We start from the raw sequence: 24,929 nt of genomic DNA, 5'->3' as shown, positions 1-24,929 counted from the left end.
GCAGTTGAGTCAACCAAACAACCCAGAATATGTTTGTGTATGACGGCAATGCAGTTGTTTTCATTAAAGTTCACTTTACTTGGCAAATTATAGTTGTTACAGTTTATTTAAGGGGGTAATGTGTTTAAGGACACATCATTACATTTTGCACCAAGACATTTTATCTTGTTTTTGTTATGTGTTTAAATAATACTTGAGAGGGCATTACTCCATGCATTGCCATCACCCTGTTATTAGCACACTTCTTATCATTATTGTTAATATTTGATTCACCTCATAAACTTCCTATTTTTATTGAACAGTCTGTGTCATTATTTGACCTAGTAACACAACTGGTGAGAATCACTATCAAAGCACTGGACTCTGATCTACACCGAGTACAGTGCCTTCAAAAAGTATTCATTGTCACGGTTTACTAAGCCAGAACCCAGAAGCAGACCAGGACAAGGTAAGTGGTGTCAAAGGTGAGTGTTTATTTAACTGATCCACGAGTGCAGCTGAATAATCCAGGGAACAGAGCGGGCGGCGTGGATGAGTTGTTGAGGGTGCAGTAGTTGGTCCAATGATGGCTCGGCAGCCGCCGACCATCAGGCAGAGGTTGGGTGAAGGTTCCGGACGAGTGACTGCAGGGAGAACAAACGAGGTAAGCATACAACACGCAAACAAGGTGCAAAACAACAAAACTAATGCTCTAAGCTCTAAGACTAGATCCGCTGATAAACATACTGTTCATGGCTAACGATCCGGCAGGGAATGGATGTTAGGCCAGAGCCTAAGAAGGGTGATGATCAGGACCAGGTGTGCAGATTGCTGATGGGATGCAGGTGCGGAAATCAAGAGAGCTCCCGCCTAGCAACGTTGCCCGGCAACCAGGCAGGGAGCGTTCCAGAACCCTCGGGAAACTGGAGATCACGAGCAGAAAGACTAGTACACAGACAGGACCCGACTCAGACTGCCGGGATCGTTACAGTACCCCCCTCCGGCGAACGCCACCGGGCGGACTCCCGGAGCGCCAGGATGGAGGCGGTAGAAGTCACGAATGAGGTCAGCATCTAGGATCTGTCGCCGCGGAATCCAACTCCTCTCTTCAGGACCATACCCCTCCCAGTCCACGAGATACTGGAAACCCCGGCCCCGCCGTCTGGAATCCATGATGCGTCGCACCGTGTAGGCAGGACCACCTCCGATCATCCGAGGAGGAGGAGGAGGAGGCGGAGGAGGCAACAGAGGACTGAGGAAAACAGGCTTGAGGCAGGAGACATGAAAGGTGGGATGGACTCTGAGCGTCCTCGGTAGTTTGAGTCGAACTGCCACCGGATTGATCACCTTCTCCACCACAAACGGACCAATGAACTTCGGTAACAACTTCCTAGACTCAGTCCGTAAAGGAAGATCCCGTGTGGCCAACCAGACCCTATCTCCGATGGTATAGGTGGGAGCGGGGATCCGGCGACGATTCGCCTGGAGCTGATACCGGTCCGAAACTCTAAGGAGTGCCTTTCTGGCCCGATGCCAGGTCCGGTGGCAACGACGAATATGGGCCTGAACAGAAGGCACTGAGAGCTCCTTCTCCTGAGAAGGGAACAAGGGAGGTTGGTAGCCATACAGGCACTGGAAGGGAGACATCCCAGTGGCAGATGTAGGGAGAGTATTGTGGGCATACTCAACCCAAGGCAACTGAGAGACCCAGGAGGTGGGGTTGGAAGAGACCAGGCAGCGTAGCGTGGATTCCATCTTCTGGTTGGCTCTCTCCGCCTGACCATTAGATTGGGGGTGAAAACCAGATGTGAGACTGACTGTAGCTCCAATGGCCAAACAGAAGGACTTCCAGACAGCAGAGGTAAACTGAGGGCCACGGTCGGAAACGATATCACTGGGCAAACCGTGGACCCTGAAAACCTCCCTAACCAGGATCTCGGACGTCTCCGAGGCAGAGGGAAGCTTGGCAATAGGCACAAAGTGGGCGAACTTGCTGAATCTGTCCACGATAGTCAGAACGACCGTGTTCCCCTCAGAAGCGGGCAACCCAGTGACAAAGTCCAGGGCCAGATGCGACCATGGTCGCCGGGGAATAGGAAGGGGGTGAAGTAGTCCAGAGCTGGGCCGATTGGTACTCTTATTCTGCGCACACACTGGACAGGCAGCAACAAAACCCCCGAGTATCCTCGGCCATGGCAGGCCACCAAAAACGTCTGCGAAGAAACGCCATCGTCCGAGCCACGCCAGGGTGACAAGCCATCTTGCTGGCGTGGGACCATTTGAGGACAGCAGGACGAACCGACTCAGGCACAAACAACCGACCGGGTGGACCGTTACGGGGACCGGGCTGCGTCCGAAGGGCCGCCATCACCTCCTCCTCAATCTTCCACATAACTGCTCCCACGACGCAGTTCCGGGGGAGAATTGTCTCGGTCTTGGACCCACTCTCTTCCGTCTTGGAGAACATCCGGGACAAGGCGTCCGCCTTGCCGTTCTTAGATCCAGGTCGGAACGTCAGGGAAAACTTGAATCGTCCGAAAAACAACGCCCACCTGGCCTGACGGGAGTTGAGACGTCTAGCCGATTGCACGTAAGCAAGATTCTTGTGGTCAGTCCAGACAATAAACGGTTGCTCCGCCCCCTCCAACCAGTGGCGCCACTCCTCCAAGGCAAGTTTCACCGCGAGAAGCTCCCGGTTACCCACATCGTAATTCCTCTCCGCAGGCGAAAGGCGACGAGAGTAGTAGGCGCAGGGATGGAGTTTACTGTCCGTGGAGCATCGCTGCGACAGGATGGCGCCAACTCCCACATCAGACGCGTCCACTTCAACGACGAACTGACGGGCCGTGTCCGGTTGAGAGAGAATCGGTGCGTTGGTGAATCGCCTCTTCAAATCCAGAAACGCTCGATCCGCCTCCGGATTCCACTTGAAGGTCCTGATACTGGAAGTCAAGGCAGTTAACGGAGCGGCCACACGGCTGTAATCCCGGATGAATCTGCGGTAGAAATTCGCAAACCCCAAAAATCTCTGGAGCTGCAATCTCGTACCGGGCTGGGCCCATTCCAGAACCGCTCTAACCTTCTCCTGGTCCATCCTAATCTCTCCCCTGGAGATGATGTACCCGAGAAAGGATGTCGTGTGGGCGTGAAACTCGCACTTCTCGGCCTTCCACGAACAGGCGATTCTCCAACAATCGCTGCAGAACCTGCCGGACATGCTGGACGTGGTCGGAAGGTTCTTTCGAGAAGATCAGAATGTCATCCAGGTAAACAAACACAAAGAGACCGATCATATCTCTCAGGACGCCGTTCACCATACTCTGGAATACCGCTGGAGCATTGGTCAGTCCAAACGGCATCACCTGATACCCAAGTGACCCATCGGTGTATTGAAACCCGTCAACCACTCGTCCCCCTCTCTGATCCGGACCATGTGATACGCATTGCGTAGGTCTAGCTTGGTGAACACCGTAGCACCCTGTAAGGAGTCGAAGGCAGAACTCATCAAGGGCAGGGGATACTTGTTCTTGACCGTGATGTCATTCAACCCCCGATAATCAATACACGGTCGAAGAGAGCCATCCTTCTTACCCACAAAGAAGAATCCTGCCCCCCAGGGGTGATGACGAGGGACGAACGAGACCAGCAGCTAGGGACTCCTTGATGTAGGTCTCCAAAGCCTCACGTTCAGGTCGGGAGATACTGTATAACCTTCCCTTAGGGTAGACAGCTCCAGGGAACAGGTTGATGGCACAATCATATGGTCGGTGGGGAGGGAGTGACAGAGCCTTCTGCTTACTGAACACTTCCCCCAAATCGTGATATGTCTCGGGAACCAGGGACAAATCTGGGGGTTTAGCCTCAATCACCTGACTGGGAACCGAATGGGGACAGGCAGTCTTGAGACAGTTAGCATGACAATCAAGGCTCCAACTCGTTACCTTGCCCGTCACCCAATCGAACGTGGGATTGTGTTCCTTCAGCCAGGGGTATCCAAGGACCAGAGGAACATGGGAAGACGGCAGAATGAAGAATGAAATCATCTCAGAATGATTCCCCGACAACAGCATCTTAACCGGTTCAGTCCTCATCGTGATACGTGCCAGACTACTGCCGTCCAGAGTGGTAGCTTCAATGGCTTCCGGCAATTGCTCCTTGGAAAGCCCCAGCTGTTCCACCAACTCGGCATCAAGAAAGCTTCCATCGGCACCTGAATCGATAAAAGCGTTAATCGCTAAGCTCTGATTCCTGTTCATAAGGGTAGCCGGGAAACGGGGTCTGACAGAGGTATTGAGAGGTCGAAACTGGCTCGCTAAAAGTCCTCCCAACTTTAGCGAGCCGCGCAGTTTGACGACCGCCGGGAACCAGTGGCGAGGTAATGTCCCGAACCACCACAGTAGAGGCAACAGTTAGTCCTACGTCTGTGTTGGCGCTCCTCCTTGGTTAACCCGTGCTGCCCCACTTGCATGGGTTCAGAATCGGGAGACAGGACCTCTCCACTAATCCTGTGTGGTGGACGATGATCGACGTATTCTGGTCCAATCCCCGACCCGACTGGCACCTGAGAAGCTGATCGGTTGGACGGGACCCATTGCTTCTCCCTCCTTCGCTCTCGGACTCGATTATCCACCCGAATAGACAAGGCTACCAAGCTGTCCAGGTCACTAGGCTCGGATAGGAGATCAACTCATCCTTGAGCTGCTCCGACAGACCCTGGTAAAAGGCCGCTTGCAGAGACTCCTCATTCCACCCACTCTCCACAGCCAACGTCTTGAACTCGATCACGAAGTCGGCCACGCTGCGAGTTCCTTGGCGAAGCGAAAACAGGCGCCTAGCTGCGTCCCTCCCTCGGACGGAATGGTCGAAGAGCTTCCTCATCTCGGCCGTGAACCCCTGGTATGAAGCCATGCAGGGATCCTGTCGTTCCCAAACGGCTGAAGCCCACTCCAGCGCTCGACCACGCAGCAACTCAATCACAAAGGCTATCCTAGCTTTGTCTGTGGCATAAGAGTAGGGCTGTAGATCGAACACTAATCCACACTGCATAAGGAAGGAACGGCATCTTCCCAGCTCCCCCTCATATTTATCCGGCGTCGGAACCTTGGGCTCACGGAAGGGCACAGCTCCAGACGCGGCAGGCGAGATGGGTGAAACCGGTAGTGGATCCTCCACCGGAAACTTGCGCTGGTTCTGGACCTCCGTCAGACCGGTAGAAAGGTTCCGAACTGACAACGCGATCTCCTGTAGTACCGTGCTATGATGGCCCAACATCTTCTCCTGATGGGTAATGGCATGGCGAACAGAGTCCAGGTCCGCTGGGTTCATTACTGGCCGGATCGTTCTGTCACGGTTTACTAAGCCAGAACCCAGAAGCAGACCAGGACAAGGTAAGTGGTGTCAAAGGTGAGTGTTTATTTAACTGATCCACGAGTGCAGCTGAATAATCCAGGGAACAGAGCGGGCGGCGTGGATGAGTTGTTGAGGGTGCAGTAGTTGGTCCAATGATGGCTCGGCAGCCGCCGACCATCAGGCAGAGGTTGGGTGAAGGTTCGGACGAGTGACTGCAGGGAGAACAAAACGGAGGTAAGCATACAACAAGCAAACAAGGTGCAAAACAACAAAACTAATGCTCTAAGCTCTAAGACTAGATCCGCTGATAAACATACTGTTCATGGCTAACGATCCGGCAGGGAATGGATGTTAGGCCAGAGCCTAAGAAGGGTGATGATCAGGACCAGGTGTGCAGATTGCTGATGGGATGCAGGTGCGGAAATCAAGAGAGCTCCCGCCTAGCAACGTTGCCCGGCAACCAGGCAGGGAGCGTTCCAGAACCCTCGGGAAACTGGAGATCACGAGCAGAAAGACTAGTACACAGACAGGACCCGACTCAGACTGCCGGGATCGTTACATTCATACCCCCTTGACTTATTCCACATTTTGTTGTGTTACAGCCTGAATTCAAATTTTATTATATAGATTGTTTTTCTCTCACCCGTCTACACACAATACCCCTGTCTGCACATTTATTGAAAATGAAATACAAAATTATCTCATTTCCATAAGTATTCACACCTCTGAGTCAATACATGTTAGACTCACCTTTGGCAATGATTACAGCTGTGAGTCTTTCTGGGTAAGTCTCTAAGAGCTTTGCACACCTGGCTTGTACAATATCTGCCCATTATTCATTTCAAAATTCTTCAATAACGCATCAAAAACACTCCAGTGCGCAAAACAGGCGCACTGGAAAATACAATGAACACAGGGAAATATCCCGGCGATACAAAATACAAGGAGCTCCACTATCCTCCACAATAAACAATCACACACAAAGACAAGGGGGCAGAGGGAACACTTATACAGGTACTGATGAGGGGACATGAACCAGGTGTGTGTAATAAACAAGACAAAACAAATGGAATGAGGAGCGGCAGTGGCTAGAAGGCCGGTGACGATGAACGCCGAAGCCTGCCCAAACAAGGAGAGGTGGCAGCTTCAGAGGAAGTCGTGACACATGGATTGTGTACTGTATGTGTGCCATTCAGAGGTTGAATGGGCAAGACAAAAGATTGAAGTGCCTTTGAACGGGGTATGGCAGTACACAGCAAATTGGCCAGTGTAAACAAGTGTTCATTTTCTTGGTGTTAAATTTGTAGTGTTGAGGTGTTGATTTAAGAGTTGTTTTTACACGCTCTGTGCTAATATAACTCCCAGGTGAGAGGTTGGGCGGTGGCACTGAGCAGTGTTGATTGAGCTTCCGGTTTTAACTTGAAACGTCCTTTTCATCTAATTACTGACAGTGTAAGGGAAGCTGGAATTGCGCAGCAGTGAAAGGTAAGTAATATGTTCATGTTTTAATATACAGTACCAGTCAAAAGTTTGGACACATGTAGTATCGAGTCAATGCTGGCAATTATTGCTGATAAACAAAGGAGTCCGCTCATACTGAACCTTTGATCATAAGTTTTATTCATATCACAAGCTTTCAGCATAAGTTTTACAGATGTCATGACACCCGGAGAACGGCGTCCCAGATTGCAATGGCCGCTCTAACCTCTTCGTCGTTTTTACCCAGTATATATAATCTTCCCAAGATATGGGTGGCTCCCTCTACTGTCCAATCCCCTGTCTACAACACACAGACTTCTCTGTCCTATCCGGGGTGTCACACTAAAACCGGCTCTCTTTCTGCTAAATAAACATCATTTCAGGTTCCACTTAAAAACATTAACAAAGTCATAATCTTCATATACGACACACACCTACTCATTCAAGGGTTTTTCTTTATTTTTACTATTTTCTAGATTGTAGAATAATAGTGAAGACATCAAAACTATGAAATAACACATATGGAATCATGTAGTAACCAAAAAAGTGTTAAACAAATGAAAATATATATTAGATTCTTCAAAGTAGCCACCCTTTGCCTTGATGACAGCTTTGCACTCTTGGCATTCTCTGAACCAGCTTCATGAGGTAGTCACCTGGAATGCATTTCAATTAACCGGTGTGCTTTGTTAAAAGTTCATTTGTGGAAGATACTTATGAAGACATTTGTGATGGAAGTTACTTTAAGACTCATCCCTTTTCTCAAAACATAGAAATGCTTTACAGATCCAATTGTACTATGATGACTTTGAAACTGCCAACCCACTTGGATCCGAGCATGGTGTTCACAAGATAGGCGCCATTTATTTTGTCCTCAGGAATCTGCCACCCAAGTTGAACTCTGCTGTGATGAATATTCATTTAGTGTCATTATTTCATTATCAAGATCTAAAGAAATGTGTCTGAGGATGACCGTAAGATTTTCTTGCGTGATAAAGATACATTTGAAATGCATTTGAATCAGTTGCAATCAGACCCACAGCTCCCATCCGTGTGTGGTGTAAAGAAAAATTCTAAACTAAACAGTTTGCAGCACTCCCAATGTTTGTAGTAATTTTTCTGTGGACATAATGCATGACATTCTTGAAGGGGTGGCTCAGTTTGAGTTAAAATTGTTGTTTGAATATGTCTCTGAACATTATATTTTGAAACGTGCACTTCTCTCTAGAATCTACTCGTTTGACTATGGGTACTTGGAGCACAAAAACCGTCCAACTAAAGTCAACCTAGAGAACAGTGGAAATAGCATAGCACTTAATTCTATTCAAACTCTCTGTCTTGTGAGAAACGTTCCCTTGATTTTGGGTGATGTTGTTCCACCAGGAAATGAGAACTGGAATTTGCTGCTCATCTTACTGCAAATAATCAACATTGTTTTTTCCCCTTTTCTTAGCCAGGGCATGACTGTGTATATGAAGCATTTGATAATCGAACATCACACACTTTTCAAACAGTACCCACATAAAAACGTAATAACCAAAAATCACTTTATGATACATTACCCAGCATGCATAAGACAAATTGGTCCTTTATTACATATGTGGAGCATGAGGTTTGAGGCCAAGCACAAACTCTTTAAGAACACCCTCAAAAACTTCAAGAACATTACTAAGTCCCTTGCCAAAAAACACACATTTTCTAAAGGCCATCACTGGGAGACATCACCATTGAGACCTATTGAGTATGGACCGATGAAAGCATTTTCCCTGAGTGATTTTACTGGTGGTGAGGAGTTGGCAGTGTCACCTCAGGTCACTATGCAGAAAGCCATTTACTCTACCAGCTGGGTTAAGATGGATGGCATGGAGTACAGAGAGGGACTGTTAGTTTGCAGTAAGATGGAGCATGAAATGCCAGTCTTTTGTAAAATAACTAAGATCATTGTGGTTGACAATATTGTATACCTATTGCTGGACAAGTTGCATCCTGATAATTTCAGTGAACATTACCATGCATTCACTGTGTTTGATGGTGTTGATGACCAAGTTATTGTCAAAGTTGATGATCTGAAATTGTATAAGCCTTTTGTCCTTCAAAGTGCTTATGGTGCTGATGAGAGCCTTTATGTTGTTCCTTTGTTTGACATGATTGAGTAATAGTCAAAATTATTGGCAACTTTGTCAAGAAAATTGCATACCTAGTCTTAGGAGGACTTCCACTTGTGTTAAATAGCAACTCGGCAAATACTCTTGCTCTCATATAGTACATGTACTGAGGCGCCTGTGATGCAATTATTTCATTCTGATGCGCCTGTGATGCATTGATTTCATTCTGATGCGCCTGTCATGCACTGATTTCATTCTGATGCGCCTGTGATGCACTGATTTCATTCGGATGCACCTGTCATGCACTGATTTCATTTTAATGTGCCTGTGATGCACCATTTTCATTTTAATGTGCCTGTGATGTACCTTTTTCATTTTAATGTGCCTGTGATGCACTGTTTTCACTGTGATGCGCCTGTGATGCACTGATTTCATTCTGATGCGCCTGTGATGCACTGATTCCATTCTGATGTGCCTGTCATGCACTGATTTCATTTTAATGTGCCTGTGATTCACCATTTTTATTTTAATGTGCCTGTGATGTGCCTTTTTCATTTTAATGTGCCTGTAATGCACTGTTTTCACTGGTGCACCATCTCTTTGTGGCCTAAATAAATGAAACAAACCAGAGTCACTACTCTTGTAACGAATCCTTTATTGCTCCATTTTAACTCACCTTCAACTTGCAGGCTTGATTTATGAGTGGGAGAGAACCAGATATTTTTTTAGTTATTTTCTTAGTGTGAATATTTAGCACTTCCTGGTGTCAATTCAGCTACAGGACGCATTCTCTAGAGTTGATCCTCAACACTGAAAGGTGTTGCTGCTTAATACTGAGGGTGTTGAAAAAACACTCCCATGGGTCATTTGAACAGCATCTGAAGTGTTATATTTGAACACTCAGAGTGTTTCAATATTAACACTACAAAAAGTGTTAAATTAACACTGATGAGAGTGGACCTATATAAACACTGGACGAGTGTTAAAATTAACACGCCTGGTGTTAAATTAACACTTTCAAATTTGCTGTGTAGGTGCCAGGTGTACCGGTTAGTGTCAATAACTGCAACGCTGCTGGGTTTTTCACACTCAACAGTTTCCTGTGTATATCAAGAATGGTCCACCACCCAAAAGACATCCAGCCAACTTGACACTACTGTGGGAAGCATTGGAGTGAACATGGGCCAGAATCCCCGTCGAACACTTTCAACTCCTTGTAGAGTCCATTTCCTGATGAATTGAGGCTGTTCTGAGGGTAAATATTAGGAAGTTGTTCCTAATGTTTGGTATATGTGCGGTTTGAGCCTTCTTCAAGGAGTAGGCATGTCCTTAAAAGGAGGACGACTGTCTCTGCCTGTGTCCCAAATGGCACCCTATTCCCTATTTATGCAACGGGTGGGTCTAATCCATTCCAGCCGGGGTCTATTCCACAAGTTACCACCGGCTAAATATATGACGTTGAAATGCCTATTTCCTCTGTTCCATCTGACTGCGCAATCCATTGTCTCATCAGCTCAGCCAGGCAACGTGTATATACTAGATCTACACTGTAAAAACAATCTACACATTATCTCCCATTTCTTTTAGACTAGCATTTGGTTTTCAACAGAGGAGATTTGTAATAACCTTGTGGTTTGTCTCTCCGACATTTGAAACATTGCTTCAATATTGAAATTCTCCAGCTGTCCTATGGTAATGAATGTGTCGGAAGTCGGGACGAGACAGATAGCCTGGCAGCTTTTCTCAGCCAGTCGAAATCATGAATCAGCATCATTTTTATGGATATATACAAAAAAATGTCAATAGAAAAACACAAAATGCAGCTAGTTTGCAATCATTCCATCTTCAGTTTGAAGTGTTTGTGTTAGCTGCAGTTGGTTATCTCTTCTGAACAGTGGCCTGGCGAGAGAACAAATGTTCTATGCCAGGAGAACTCGCACATCATTAGCTCATCGTTATGGATGTATCAACAACAAACAAATCACTAGAAAACAGCTTAAACAAATGCAAATGCAGCAACTTTGCTGTTATTCTGGTTCCACTTTTTGACATGACTGTGTTAGCCAAAGTTGGCTAGCTAGCTAGCAAGCAAGGGATAAGAACGTTGCCAGCCATCATGGCAACGAAACATTTAGAACGAACGACTGGGTCGCATCCATAGATTTAGAACAAAAATACTTAACAACTGGGTCGCATCTCTGGCAACCGAACCGATAGAATGAACGACCAGCCGGCTTGGGTAGCAACCCTAGATTTGTGTCGAGACTATATCTCGTGGAAGGATGAAATAGTATGAATAAATTAATGAAATTAACGTTTCTAATGAAAACATGTCAATCATTATTTGAATATGTTGGTAACCCGTTGTATAAAAGTGATAATGCCCTCAAAGCCGGTGTTTGGAGGACATATTGTTGTGGTTTGCCGGCCTGAAACAACACCCGTCTCAGATGTGCGAGTGTCTTTTGAATTTTGATTCAGAATTTACAAATTGAAAGCAGTCTCCCTTTTATTCACCATTTCAATAAGGAAAGAGCAACAGTCAGTTTCCCATCCCGTATTAAATCACGGTTAAATATTACCAGAAGGCTAAGACAATATCCATGGCTATAGAGGGTACAAACACTTAAAGACGTCATAGTGAGTAAAGGAATCCAGGTTTCTGAGTGTTTTAAATCTAATTTTATTTGCCACATGCGCTGATTACAACAGGTGTAGACCTTACAGTGAAATGCTAACTTACAAGCCCTTAACCAACAATGCAGTTTTTAAGAAGAAACAAAAAAGTAAAAAAGAGCAAATAATTAAAGAGCAGCAGTAAAATAAAATAACAGTAGGGAGGCTATATACAGTGGGTACCGGTACAGAGTCAATGTGCGGGGGCACCGGTTAGTCGAGGTAATTGAGGTAATATGTACAGTGGCTTGAAATCTTTCCTATTTTGTTGCCTTACAGCCTGGAATTAATTTGATTTACACAGCATGCCTACCACTTTGAAGATGCAAAATCTTTTTTATTTTGAAACAAACAAGAAATAAGACAAAACAAAAGAGAACTTGAGTGTGCATAACTATTTACCCCCCCCAGAGCCACCTTTTGCAGCAATTACAGCTGCAACTCTCTTGGGGTATGTCTCTATAAGCTTGGCACATCTAGCCACTGGAATTTCTGTCCATTCTTCAAGGCAAAACTGCTCCAGCTCCTTCAAGTTGGACGGGTTCCGCTGGTGTACAGCAATCTTTAAGTCATACCACAGATTCTCAATTGGATTGACGTCTGGGCATTCACTAGGCCATTCCAAGACATTTAAATGTTTCCCCTTAAACCAATAAAGTGTTGCTTTAGCAGTATGCTTAGGGTCATTGTCCTGCTGGAAGGTCAACCTCCGTCCCAGTCTCAAATCTCTGGGAGACTGAAATGGGTTTCCCTCTAGAATTTCCCTGTATTTAGCGCCATCCATCATTCCTTCAATTCTGACCAGCTTCCCAGTCCCTGCCGATGAAAAACATCCCCACAGCATGATGTTGCCACCACCATGCTTCACCGTGGGGGTGGTGTTCTCGGGGTGATGAGAGGTGTTGGGTTTGCGCCAGACATAGCATTTTCCTTGATGGCCAAAAAGCTCACTTTTAGTCTCATCTGACCAGTGTACCTTCTTCCATATGTTTGGGGAGTCTCCCACATGCCTTTTGGCGAACACCAAACGTGTTTGCTTATTTTTTTCTTTAAGCAATGGCTTTTCTGGCCACTCTTCCGTAAAGGCTAAGTCTGGAGTGTAAGGCTTAAAGTTGTCCTATGGACAGATACTCCAATCTATCTTTGGTCTCTTTGTTGCCTCTCTGATTAATGCCCTCCTTGCTTGGTCTGTGAGTTTTGGTGGGTGGCCCTCTCTTGGCAGGTTTGTTGTGGTGTCATATTCTTTCCATTTTTTAATAATGGATTTAATGGTGCTCCATGGGATGTTCAAAGTTACGGATACTTTTTTATAACCCAACCCTGATCTGTACTTCTCCACAACTTTGTCCCTGACCTGTTTGGAGAGCTCCTTGGTCTTACATTTACATTTACGTCATTTAGCAGACGCTCTTATCCAGAGCGACTTACAAATTGGTGCATTCACCTTATAGCCAGTGGGATAACCACTTTACAATATGTTTATTTATTTATTTTGGGGGGTAAGGGGGGGTAGAAGGATTACTTTATCCTATCCCAGGTATTCCTTAAAGAGGTGGGGTTTCAAGTGTCTCCGGAAGGTGGTGAGTGACTCCGCTGTCCTGGTGTCGTGAGGGAGCTTGTTCCACCATTGGGGTGCCAGAGCAGCGAACAGTTTTGACTGGGCTGAGCGGGAACTGTGCTTCCGCAGAGGTAGGGGGGCCAGCAGGCCAGAGGTGGATGAACGCAATGCCCTCGTTTGGGTGTAGGGACTGATCAGAGCCTGAAGGTACGGAGGTGCCGTTCCCCTCACAGCTCCGTAGGCAAGCACCATGGTCTTGTAGCAGATGAGAGCTTCAACTGGAAGCCAGTGGAGTGTGCGGAGGAGCGGGGTGACGTGAGAGAACTTGGGAAGGTTGGATGAGTTGTAGGGGTTTAATGGCACAGGCAGGGAGCCCAGCCAACAGCGAGTTGCAGTAATCCAGACGGGAGATGACAAGTGCCTGGATTAGGACCTGTGCCGTTTCCTGTGTAAGGTAGGGTCGTACTCTCCGAATGTTGTAGAGCATGAACCTACAGAATCGGGTCACCACCTTGATGTTAGCGGTGGACGACAGGGTGTTGTCCAGGGTCACGCCAATGCTCTTCGCACTCTGGGAGGAGGACACAACGGAGTTGTCAACCGTGATGGCGAGATCATGGAACGGGCAGTCCTTCCCCGGGAGGAAGAGCAGCTCCGTCTTGCCGAGGTTCAGCTTGAGGTGGTGATCTGTCATCCACACTGATACGGTGAGGGAAAAAAGTATTTGATCCCCTGCTGATTTTGTACGTTTGCCCACTGACAAAGACATGATCAGTCTATAATTTTAATGGTAGGTTTATTTGAACAGTGAGAGACAGAATAACAACAACAAAAATCCAGAAAAACGCATGTCAAAAATGTTATAAATTGATTTGCATTTTAATGAGGGAAATAAGTATTTGACCCCTCTGCAAAACATGACTTAGTACTTGGTGGCAAAACCCTTGTTGGCAATCACAGAGGTCAGACGTTTCTTGTAGTTGGCCACCAGGTTTGCACACATCTCAGGAGGGATTTTGTTCCACTCCTCTTTGCAGATCTTCTCCAAGTCATTAAGGTTTTGAGGCTGACGTTTGGCAACTCGAACCTTCAGCACCCTCCACAGATTTTCTATGGGATTAAGGTCTGGAGACTGGCTAGGCCACTCCAGGACATTAATGTGCTTCTTCTTGAGCCACTCCTTTGTTGCCTTGGCCGTGTGTTTTGGGTCATTGTCATGCTGGAATACCCATCCACGACCCATTTTCAATGCCCTGGCTGAGGGAAGGAGGTTCTCACCCAAGATTTGACGGTACATGGCCCCGTCCATCGTCCCTTTGATGCGGTGAAGTTGTCCTGTCAGGAGACAACTTCATTGGTTTTGTTCCACTCCCCCTTAGCAGAAAAACACCCCCAAAGCATAATGTTTCCACCTCCATGTTTGACGGTGAGGATGGTGTTCTTGGGGTCATAGGCAGCATTCCTCCTCCTCCAAACACGGCGAGTTGAGTTGATGCCAAAGAGCTCAATTTTGGTCTCATCTGACCACAACACTTTCACCCAGTTCTTCTCTGAATCATTCAGATGTTCATTGGCAAACTTCAGACGGGCATGTACATGTGCTTTCTTGAGCAGGGGGAACCTGCGGGCGCTGCAGGATTTCAGTCCTTCACGGCGTAGTGTGTTACCAATTCTTTTCTTGGGGACTATGGTCCCAGCTGCCTTGAGATCATTAACAAGATCCTCCCGTGTAGTTCTGGGCTGATTCCTCACCATTCTCATGAAGAACTCTACCAGACGGACACCTTACAACATTCACATTCACAAACAATGGTCACACTGGTAAGTTTCTATATTGACGCTGCATTACTTTTACAGTACAATGTCCTCCTGCTAATGATACAGTATATCAGCATGCTGTATTGTAGTTGTATTGAACATGAATAGCAAGGACTATTCACCCTTCTAATGCCTTGATATTTCACAGATCTGATCTAAGATCAAAGCTCCATAACATACACTGAACATTACAATAGTACAGTACATGCTAGGTCCATGGACTCCACATATCTCCTCTTACACGGACTAAAGCGTTCATCTCGCTGCAGTTCAAGTGGACCTGCCTGCCACAGTGAAGGTTCGGGGTGGAGATCTGACCGTGCCATACCAGGCAATACAGCTCCACCTGCATTCGGGCAAGGATGGAGCCCCAGGATCAGAACACACCATCGATGGAGAAAGATATCCCAAGGAGGTATGATGATCAAAAGAAAGGAAACAGTTCCATAATAATTGATTTATGATTATCACATAGTTTTAGATATTTTAAGTACAGTATGTGTACAATTTTTATACATCAATCACATTTACATACACTTTTTCATGTTCACATGTATTGCAATCTTTAATTAATTGTTTAATTATATCTATTGACGTCCTCAGCTTCATAAAGTAAATATAAAAGAGGAATACAACTCTTTGGCTGATGCCCTGCAGGGGTTGGAGTTCTTGGATTCTTTTATGAGGTATTTTTCTGCTTAATCTTATCCAACTTTCTACAACATGATAAATAGATTAGCCTCGATTTGGGTTGTTATGAAATTTGATAAATTATAGTCTCTGAAAATACTGATATCTCTTACATTTTCAGGAATTGGGAAGCTCCAACAAAAAATATGGCTCCATCATGAATGAACAATATCAATATAAACAACAACTATTGTTTTGTATCTTTTATAGCATGGATCCAGGTCCTAAATGATCCATGTTCCGGATCGTACAGGGATAGGCCTATGTGAAAGTGCTGGTAGTTTATAGTCACGTTGGTATAAGTGCCAAGAGACTAAAGTACAACTGGCACGTGATGAATACAAAGTAATAAAACCCTTATTTTTTAACCACAGTGTCTTCGATAAAGCTATTAGCAATCACTAGTAGAATGAACAGTAGCTTATTTTGTAGACAAATTACAGCTCTCATCATAAACTGTATTTGGCAACATTTTACCTTATGTTATTACTGTGTAGTTCCATAGAGGCAACTTAAGATAGTTTTAACCTGTATTTTTTCCATTGTCTTTATTGTGTCCACCTCTAGGCTCCAACACTACACTGAGTGGTGTGTCCCTGGACATGTTCATCCCCTCTCAGTGTAATATGACCAGCTATTTCCGCTACCAGGGCTCTCACCACACCTCCCTGTACAGAAGCTGTAGTTTGGACCGTGTTCAAAAACACCATTCCTCTCAGCAAGCAACAGCATTCCTCTCAGCAAGCAACAGGTACTTCAAAGGGGCAATCAGCAGATGATACATCCATTTTTGGATTGATAAATAATTTATATTTACCCATTGATTCTTGAAGAATATACTGTAACTTATAAATGCCTCATGAGTTTAGTTCAACTGTCATACTCAAAATATAAGTGTGTTTTTTGTGAACAAAGTAAATGTAAGCAAACAATATATTGCCTCAAAACATGGATGGTCAGTCCTTGCATCCATAGCTCTGTCTGTGAATTTGAGGGTGCTTACATTTGTCCAGCCCCATCCCTCAGCTTTTTACTGCAACAGGGGCGGGGAGTGGGTTTGTTATTTCTACTGCTGATTTCCATTTTAAAGAATTACCTTTGGCATTACCTCACCTCACCTATGTCACTAGTATACCTGACATTATACTTGTACAATCATACCTGCTGTGTCACTGAGAATGTAAATGTATTGTAAACAAGTTAAGTTGTTCTCTATATTACTTTATTGAGTTGTATTTTGTACTGTATGTTAGTTTCATCTTTGTGTCCTACAGCTTGCTGCATTTCCTCAGCTTCAGTTTGCTGGTGAAGAGCCTATGGTGGGAACCTATCACCCAGTCCAGCTGTTGACTGGTCGCCTGGTGTATCGCTCTGGAAGTCAAGTTGTCTTAGTCAGCACTCTGCTACTCATCACTTCTGTGATATACCTCCTGAGTGGCGCAGTGGTCTAAGGCACTGCATCGCAGTGCTAGCTGTGCCACTAGAGATCCTGGTTCGAATCCAGGCTCTGTCGTAGCCAGCCGCGACCGAGAGACCCATGGGGCGGAGCACAATTGGCCCAGCATCGTCCAGGGTAGGGGAGGGAATGGCCTGCAGGGATGTAGCTCAGTTGGTTGAGCATGGAGTTTGCAACGCCAGGGTTGTGGGTTCGATTCCCATGGGGGGACAGTATGAAAAAATAAAATAATGTATGCACTCACTAACTGTAAGTCACTCTGGAGTGTCTGCTAAATGACTAAAATGTAAATGCAAAATATCAGTCATTGGACTTTCACTGCCCAACTAAATACCAGCATCTTTGGATTTGGGTGTCAGTGAATTAGAGAGTGCCCAATATTGTACAAATCTAAAATGCTTATATTTCGCTCTGCTATGACGATAATGCAGTTATTCTCTTTCAAGTTCACTTTACTTGCCAAATTAGAGTTGTTACAGTTTATTCAAGGGGGTAATGTGTTTAAGGAGACAGCATGAATAATGCACAGAGATTTGATTTTATCTTATTTTTGTTATGTATTAAAATAATACTTGAGGCATTACGCCAAGCATTGTTATTACCCTCTTATTATTCCTCTAATAATTTTTTTGTTATTGAACAGTCTGTGTCATCATTTGACCTGTGCTTTTCCACAGAACCAACAACACAACTGGTGAGAATCAGTATCAAAGCACTGGAATTCTGATCTATATTGTCCGGTAACAAAGCACATCCATGTCATTTTTATATTAGGTGTACCCAATCAGTTAAAGCTATAAATACATTGTTTCTTCTTCACTTTATTTACACTAAGAAGCACAGGACAGCACAAATAATATTTGTGATTTAATCTTCTATGTCATTTCTTCTACAATCCACCAAGTGGCAGTAATGGGGAACAGCACACACTCCATTCCTCTCTTCATCCTGTTTGACCAACTTCACACTGCACAAAGCAATGCAATGCAAGTTGTACAACCCCTCATAAAGTAAGTACTTACTTATCTCCAACCAAATGTCCCCCCCCACTTCTCAGATTATTGATACAATAGAAATGTCTGAATATCAGATTCAGCGGTTACATAAGGGAAAATGTGGTCATATAATCATGTGTTTTGACTGAAAATATAATTTCCACTCTGTAGACTTTATATTTCTCATATCCAGGTCAGGTTAGTCAGGACACCACACACCTAACAATTTCACACTGGTATAATTCAATCAATCCCTAGTCAACAACCTGTGGATAATAGCCACTGATTTCATTTAGGGCACTTCTTGTTTAGGTACTGGTAGGCTACACTATCCATTTCCCCTTAAGTAGTCCCATGTTACACAGAAATAACACTACAGTGCGTTGAGCCAAGGGAATAATCTCCTAGCTGCACAGTCATGTTTGGCAAATTGCTATAGGACTCCTTCAAGGAGGCTAAAGCCACACGTAACGCCCTGGACCAGAGCTACTCAAGGACCATAACTTTACCATGTGTCTGTAATATCTATGTTATTACATGGTAGTTAAATAGGCAGGTACAGTGTAATTACAGTGTAGGGAGGTTGAAATACTAGTAGTGATGCCCATTGAAATCATTCAATGTGAGAGAATTGGTAGGTCTTCAAGTGTTTTCAACTGAACAAAGAAAAGGTAGAGTGTAGGTTTGGAACGTATCGCGGTGTGTTGTCAACGTTTCACAAACATCTCTTGCACAGTTGCACACACAGTTTCCACCCATCCTCACTTCCTCCTCTCTCGCTTGACTTGACTCTGAGGTTTAGGTTGTCTTGACAACAGAGGACATATCTCACTTAAAAATCATCTCACAAGTTTCAGTTGTGCCTATTACATATAGCACATGTTCTGCTACCGTAAACTGGGTAGAGGTGTGTCTTTAGTGTTCCTGTCTGTTAGCAAAGTGTATTAGAAGACAAGAGAACAAGCAGTAGTGTAACCTATACTATCAAATATTTTAAAGCAATGAAAAGCTGATATCTGCACCAAACAGGTTATGAATCAATTAATTATAGCATGTCTGAGATACACCCTCATATATACCCATGCTTCACTCCTTTAATAGTGGATCTATTCTATTATAAGCCTAAAACAATTTTTACTGTGAATCCCATAACAGGTTCAACACATCCTAAGCTGTTGATCTCTTCTCTAGGCTATAGTCAACATGGACAGTGCGTCAGTACGTCAAATCAATTTGAAAAGGTATCAATAAAATATATATCAATTTCACAATATCTAAGTAGCTCATTTTTAATAGGTGATGTTATCTTCTGTTTGCATGTCCTTAAAAGGGGGGACCACAGTCTCTGGCTGTGTCCCAAATGGTACCCTATTCCCTATATAGTGCACTACTTTTGGACAGAGCACGATCGGCTCTGTTCAAAAGTAGTGCACTGTAAAGGGAAAAGGGTGCCATTCGGGACACATACTCTGTCAGCAGTGAAGCTGTCTGTCTATTTGTGCCGTATGGGCGTGGGTTGGGTGGTGTATCTCAGAGACAGAAGGAGAGATCGCTGTAGAGAGACTGTTAGACCTCTTCCTGTGGTTTACACCACGTGACTACGAGGCTTCATAAGAACACCACTGTTAGTTCACACTTCTGTTTCTGCTGGGATAGAGGAGAGAAAGCTGGTAAGACCTTGTGATATACTGATTGATGTAGCTCAATAGATTCATTGAATATCATTTTGTATAAAACATAGGAGAGGTTTACTGTCTGGTGACAGTAAAGACAATGTATTACAAAACTATTGTAACATTTTACTGGTTCTACTGGTTGAGATGATTTTAGTATACTTTTATAAATTATTAGATCATTTTGTTACACATCCGCAATGTATTACAAAAACATTATGTTTTTGTGATGATTTAGTTAGTTTCTGTCTTGAATTTGCTGTGATAATTGGACTGAGGAGGAGTTCTGAGCAGCACCAAACATGAAGCTCCCACAGCAACGAGAAGATACTGATGTACAGTGCAGTCATCCATAAAGTAGAGAGTACTACTAAACTCCTCTGCACAGTGTAGTGTTTCCTACTTTATGGATGAGTGTACTGTTGGCTACGGAGGAAAACACTACAGGGACTCCATTGACATCAATGATAGATTCTGAAAAGCTTGGAGACCAAAGTCTATTTTTAAGTTGTATTTAATTTTGTACTAGAAATGCAGTCCTCTGAATATATTTTCCCGTTAAGTATTTGATCATGTTTCTCAAATAAAAGTGGATGTGATTGCAATATTGTACTAATGAAAATAAATAAATAGTGTTTCTTCATGGTTTGCTTTCCATGGTTTATGGTCATTCTAAAATTGTAGATATTTGTATAACAATCTCAGTGCAGTTTATAGTAAAATAAGTTGTACAGTTACAGTTGTTTCAGTGATCAGCATCTGGTTTTGATGAAGATCCTGCCCTGTATAATTCTAAACCCGCTAACGAGGTACAGAGGAACAAGGGAATGAAACATATTTTCAGAAAATGAACAGTTTAATAGTACTGCTAAATTCTGCATACTGTAGATATCTTAATTCAATGTGCTCAATGTTCCGTCATAATCTCAGTTGGTCATTACCAAAAATGTACAAAAGCTAATTGTATATAAACATGCAAATAGTACTAAGGAAGAAAATGATTTCTCTGACAGGAAAGATTGCTCACAGCCTTTCTAAACCGAAAGATCTGGTAAGGCAAATATAGGCATAACTACAACATACATCCCGGTCAGCAAAGTGAGAATAAAAATAATATTTTTAAGGCCGCAATACCCTAGCTGCTGACAAAGGTACTCCTGGAAATCATTATGTAATACGATAACCATGATTTCATTATTTTGGCCAATCTTACTGCACCTTAAAATATCCAACAAAAGGTTTGTAGTTCATAGGATTTCTTTGGACAGAGCGAAATCTGTCTACTGCGTTACTCTACTGCGTTACACGGCTCAAAAAAAAAACTATCCCATGATCATTACAAATTATGGAGGACATTTCTGTGGTCATAAGTATTTATGCAGAAGAAAGAATATGACAAAATCTTGATATTTGACACAGTATCCGATGCTCCTTGTTAATCCTATTCCCATGGTAGTGGTTCCAGGTAGTTGGATGGCACCAGGCCTCTCAGCCCATGAAGGTCCCCCTGGATGGAGATTAGACATTGGCAAAGCAGTCGTCATTTAGATATACAACCAATGGAAAACAAGGTAACATTTCTCCAAAGACTACTTAACCAGCACTCACATAATAGAATCCATCTTCATCCATATCACCAAACACATATATTATGTCCCCTGCACGGAAGGCGAGCTCAGCCTACAAGAAAATGTTTTTGGGGAAAAGTTACTGTTCATTTGGTGTAGCTGTAATATGCACAGTGAGGCCCTATAACTGTGATTACCTCAGAAATGGAGTTCACTAAATTCAAAAGACCAAAATAAGAAAGTTAAAGTGGATTTGGACATCCATGTGGAGGTTCCACACTCACGTTGCTGTCCATGTTGGGGGAACTTTCCCAAGGGTCATACTCAAAGATGGCCACCATCCTGCGGACGACCAAGTCATCTAGCACGCTAGACTCCTCACTGGGATCTGATGGGAAACACAGAGTTCAAGAGTTGAAGGATTAGATCATAGTCTAGGACTGCATCCCAAATGGCACCCTATTCCCTATATAATGTGCTACTTATCCCCAGGGCCCTAGTGTATATAGGGAATAGGGTGCGTTTGGGAGGCACACCAGATCTCATTTGTCATCATTAAGAAATCTCTGATTCTTTTTAATATACATTATTTCAGAGAGAGCAAAAGAGAGTGTGAGAGAGAGTGAGAGAAAGAGATACCTGTACAGGTGTGGTCGACAGGCAGGAAACCCTGCTGCATTAGCTGATGCTTGAGGTAGTCATCATCCACTGGGATCTCAGATACCATGTTACTAGGCACGACACCAGACAGACCACCAGACTCCCCATGGTAGAAACCATCATCGTCTTTATCTCCAAACACCTGGCAGAGACAGAGACAGGAGTCAGCCATTTTGCTATCATGAGATTTGTTTGGTAATGATACAGCTCTACTGTGCATGTCTAAAATAAAGGAACATGAGTGGAAAGTTATCAGGTCAACATCAACCAGTTGCAAATGATGACAGGAAATGAGGAAACCACAGCTTTTGCACATCAAGTAGGCCTACGCATTAACAGAGAACAAACAGGAAACACCAGCATCTAGGACTGATAAAAAATAAAATCCAATATACTGTATAACTGATTATAATCTGCCTACCTCATATTAACTTGGTTTGATCATATATACCCCCTTTAAAATGGGAGGTAACTCTTTACATAAGGTATACAAAAAAGTAGTATTTAAAAAGGAGTTTATACGTTGTTTACAAACTGTCAATCATTAGTTTATAGACAGTTTAAACACCTGGTATAAACAGTTATAACACAACATTTACATTTGAGTCATTTAGCAGACGCTCTTATCCAGAGCGACTTACAGTTAGTGAGTGCATACATTTTCATACTGGCCCCCCTGGACCCCCGTGGGAAACGAACCAAAAAACCTTGGCGTTGCAAGCGCCATGCTCTACCAACTGAGCACAACGGTTGATATGCTATAGTAGAGATAAACTACTCAGTACATTACCTTGATGATCTGTCCTGGCACAAAAGGGAGCTCCTCGGCGGCGGTCTCAGGGTTTGGGGACATCGCAGCAGGGTTGTATGGGAAAAGAGCCACAAAGAGCCGGACGGGGGGTTCCTGAGACACCTGACTTGACACCTGGCTGGCGGTCTCCAGCTCCCATTGCCTAATATCCTCTGGTGTAGCAATTCTCAGTCCATCAGGGTACAGAAACACATCCACTCCTAGCATCCCCTCCATTAGCCCTTATGTGAGTGAGAGCAACCCTGATGAAGGTTAAGGACCAGAATGTTTTGGTTTTAACAATAAAGAAGCATTTTAATCAACTTCCACTGTCCTCCAAGAGTTGCTGAATTCCCGCTTAACTTCAGTGAGAGCAACCCCTCTCAGCTCTACACTGGGCAGACAGATGGCTGCTGGAGACAACAGGGCTCTCCTTACCCTCACCCTTTATGAAGATAAGCTGCCTGAGGCTGTAATCCTCTTTGAGGAAAGTGGATAACATTCTCGTCCCAACCCTCTATACCTGCGGGACACAGTCTGCCTGTAGAAGTGTAGCAACAAGAGAAGAATGCTCAACTTTGCATGCGCTAAAGATGTGCATTGTTGTGGGAAGTTGAAATGAAAAGATGATAGTGTATGGCACTACAGAACATGCAGATGTCATTTTTTCAGCCAACTACATATGGGTGGTCAATGAGATACTATAAAGTGAATGTATGCGGGCCCGGATCCACAAGGGGGCCCCCTCAGTTGAAACTTGTGCACCCTCAGTTTTAGTTTTATGTACCTATATAAAAATAGCAAGAAAGTTCAAATGATGAGTGCCAGGTTGGTGCAAAATCTGCATCTCTGCTGTGCTGTGTCGGCACAATGGACAGAGTGTGTCGCAGTGTGTGTAGGAGGGCTATGGAAAGCCACTGGGGTGCTACAGACTCCTATGGGTTTCCATAAAAAGTGGGAAAAATGCTTCTCATCTGTGGTAGGCTAAGTGAATATTGTGATATGCCTCTGCCTGTAATATTTGATTTTGATTTATAAAAAGTTTACCATTGAAGCACACAACTCTGCCTCACGCCCCACCACTACAGAGTTTAGTTAGCGTCTTAGCTAGCTGTAAAAAGTGTTAGTGTTATAAGCATTAGCCTATTTAGCTAGCTCGAACCAGCTAATATGCTACTGCCACGATGGATATCAGAAATTGGCTTTGCCAAAGTACCCAAACAAAGCCAAAAGGAGAAGGAGAGTAATGAGCAACAGCAGCATCAAACCACCGAGCCCACCGCCAAGCCCAGCAGCGATGATGCTGCCGAGCTCCAGATAGCTCCGCATACAGAGCCTACCCACCCTTCCACAAGTGCCGCCAGGATAATGTCTCCACAGCCCCCTCCACCTCCTACTGTTCCTGATGATCTTGGAACAGAGGAGCCAGCCCAGGTTAGCCTAGAATCCTACCCTAGCCGCGGGTTTTTGTTAAAAGATGTTCATGTAATAGCAACTGGTTCATTGGAAGAGAGTGGCTGCAGAATTCAATTTAATTCCAATGCAAGAACCCAAATGACACCCCTGGGTGTAGCTACATATCGGTATGTTTCATCATAGAAATAAATACATTCTATTATGATTTTCTTGGAAGCCTATTGGTTTTTGTGGTTGTAAATGGAACTGTACGTATTGGAAACGTGTTTATGGTAGGCTGGCATTGCTTAACTGATTAAGTGGGTGGAATTTAATCCACAGAAGTGTATTGTGTCATATCACGTGTTGCTGTACTCATGAGCAGCATGGTTTTCCATGTTTGAAGTGGGCCTATAGGCCTATTTGTTTGGCAAGACAGCTGTGCATGGCTACATCTCACTGCAATAGGCTGTAGGCTATGTTTTGGTTATTTGGATCTCCATTTGCTTTTTGTTTAGTGCGTTTATTTACTGTTAATGTAACTAGCCTAAATATAGATTGTTTCATATTGATCTGACATTTTGTTTACTAGGCCTACTTTGTACCGCTGTTTTGTTCCATTCGCATTAATTCGTTCACATTCACAGTAGTGTTGGTATTCTAAGCCAAACTGCTATTCAGTATAATTTTTTGTTTGCATGCATGAATAATAATAACTAGGCTACTACTTTCAGCATT

The 24,929-nt window shown here is 44.2% G+C and overlaps 1 protein-coding gene and 1 pseudogene across 1 annotated transcript; one reads left to right on the top strand and one right to left on the bottom strand.

The window, feature by feature from the left end:
• The first annotated feature begins 8,660 nt into the window (after nt 1-8,660).
• Nucleotides 8,661-17,105, top strand: LOC121568173 (annotated as a pseudogene).
• Nucleotides 17,106-20,458: 3,353 nt separating this feature from the next.
• On the bottom strand, nt 20,459-23,201 carry LOC121567944 (RIMS-binding protein 2-like). Its single transcript, XM_041878343.2, has 5 exons — nt 22,797-23,201; nt 21,986-22,148; nt 21,631-21,734; nt 21,387-21,458; nt 20,459-21,285 (listed from the first exon to the last, which is right to left on the bottom strand). The coding sequence occupies exons 1-5, from the start codon at nt 23,031-23,033 to the stop codon at nt 21,220-21,222; spliced, it is 642 nt and encodes a 213-aa protein (XP_041734277.1). The 5' UTR covers nt 23,034-23,201; the 3' UTR covers nt 20,459-21,219.
• Nucleotides 23,202-24,929: the final 1,728 nt, after the last annotated feature.

This window comes from Coregonus clupeaformis, chromosome 6 (genome assembly GCF_020615455.1).
Source record: "Coregonus clupeaformis isolate EN_2021a chromosome 6, ASM2061545v1, whole genome shotgun sequence".
In the NCBI taxonomy this organism is placed as follows: domain Eukaryota; kingdom Metazoa; phylum Chordata; class Actinopteri; order Salmoniformes; family Salmonidae; genus Coregonus; species Coregonus clupeaformis.
The sequence above is the reverse complement of the archived record's forward strand: the minus strand, read 5'-3'. Positions and strand labels throughout refer to the sequence as shown.

What these genes read in the sequence shown, in the direction of transcription:
- LOC121567944 (XM_041878343.2), bottom strand. Translation starts at nt 23,033, where the DNA reads ATGGAGGGGATGCTAGGAGTGGATGTGTTTCTGTACCCTGATGGACTG. An exon ending in CCCCCAACATGGACAGCAAC is followed by an intron (nt 21,459 to 21,630) that starts GTGAGTGTGGAA and finishes ATTTTCTTGTAG; the next exon opens with GCTGAGCTCGCCTTCCGTGC. An exon ending in ATGAAGATGGATTCTATTAT is followed by an intron (nt 21,286 to 21,386) that starts GTGAGTGCTGGT and finishes ATCTCCATCCAG; the next exon opens with GGGGACCTTCATGGGCTGAG.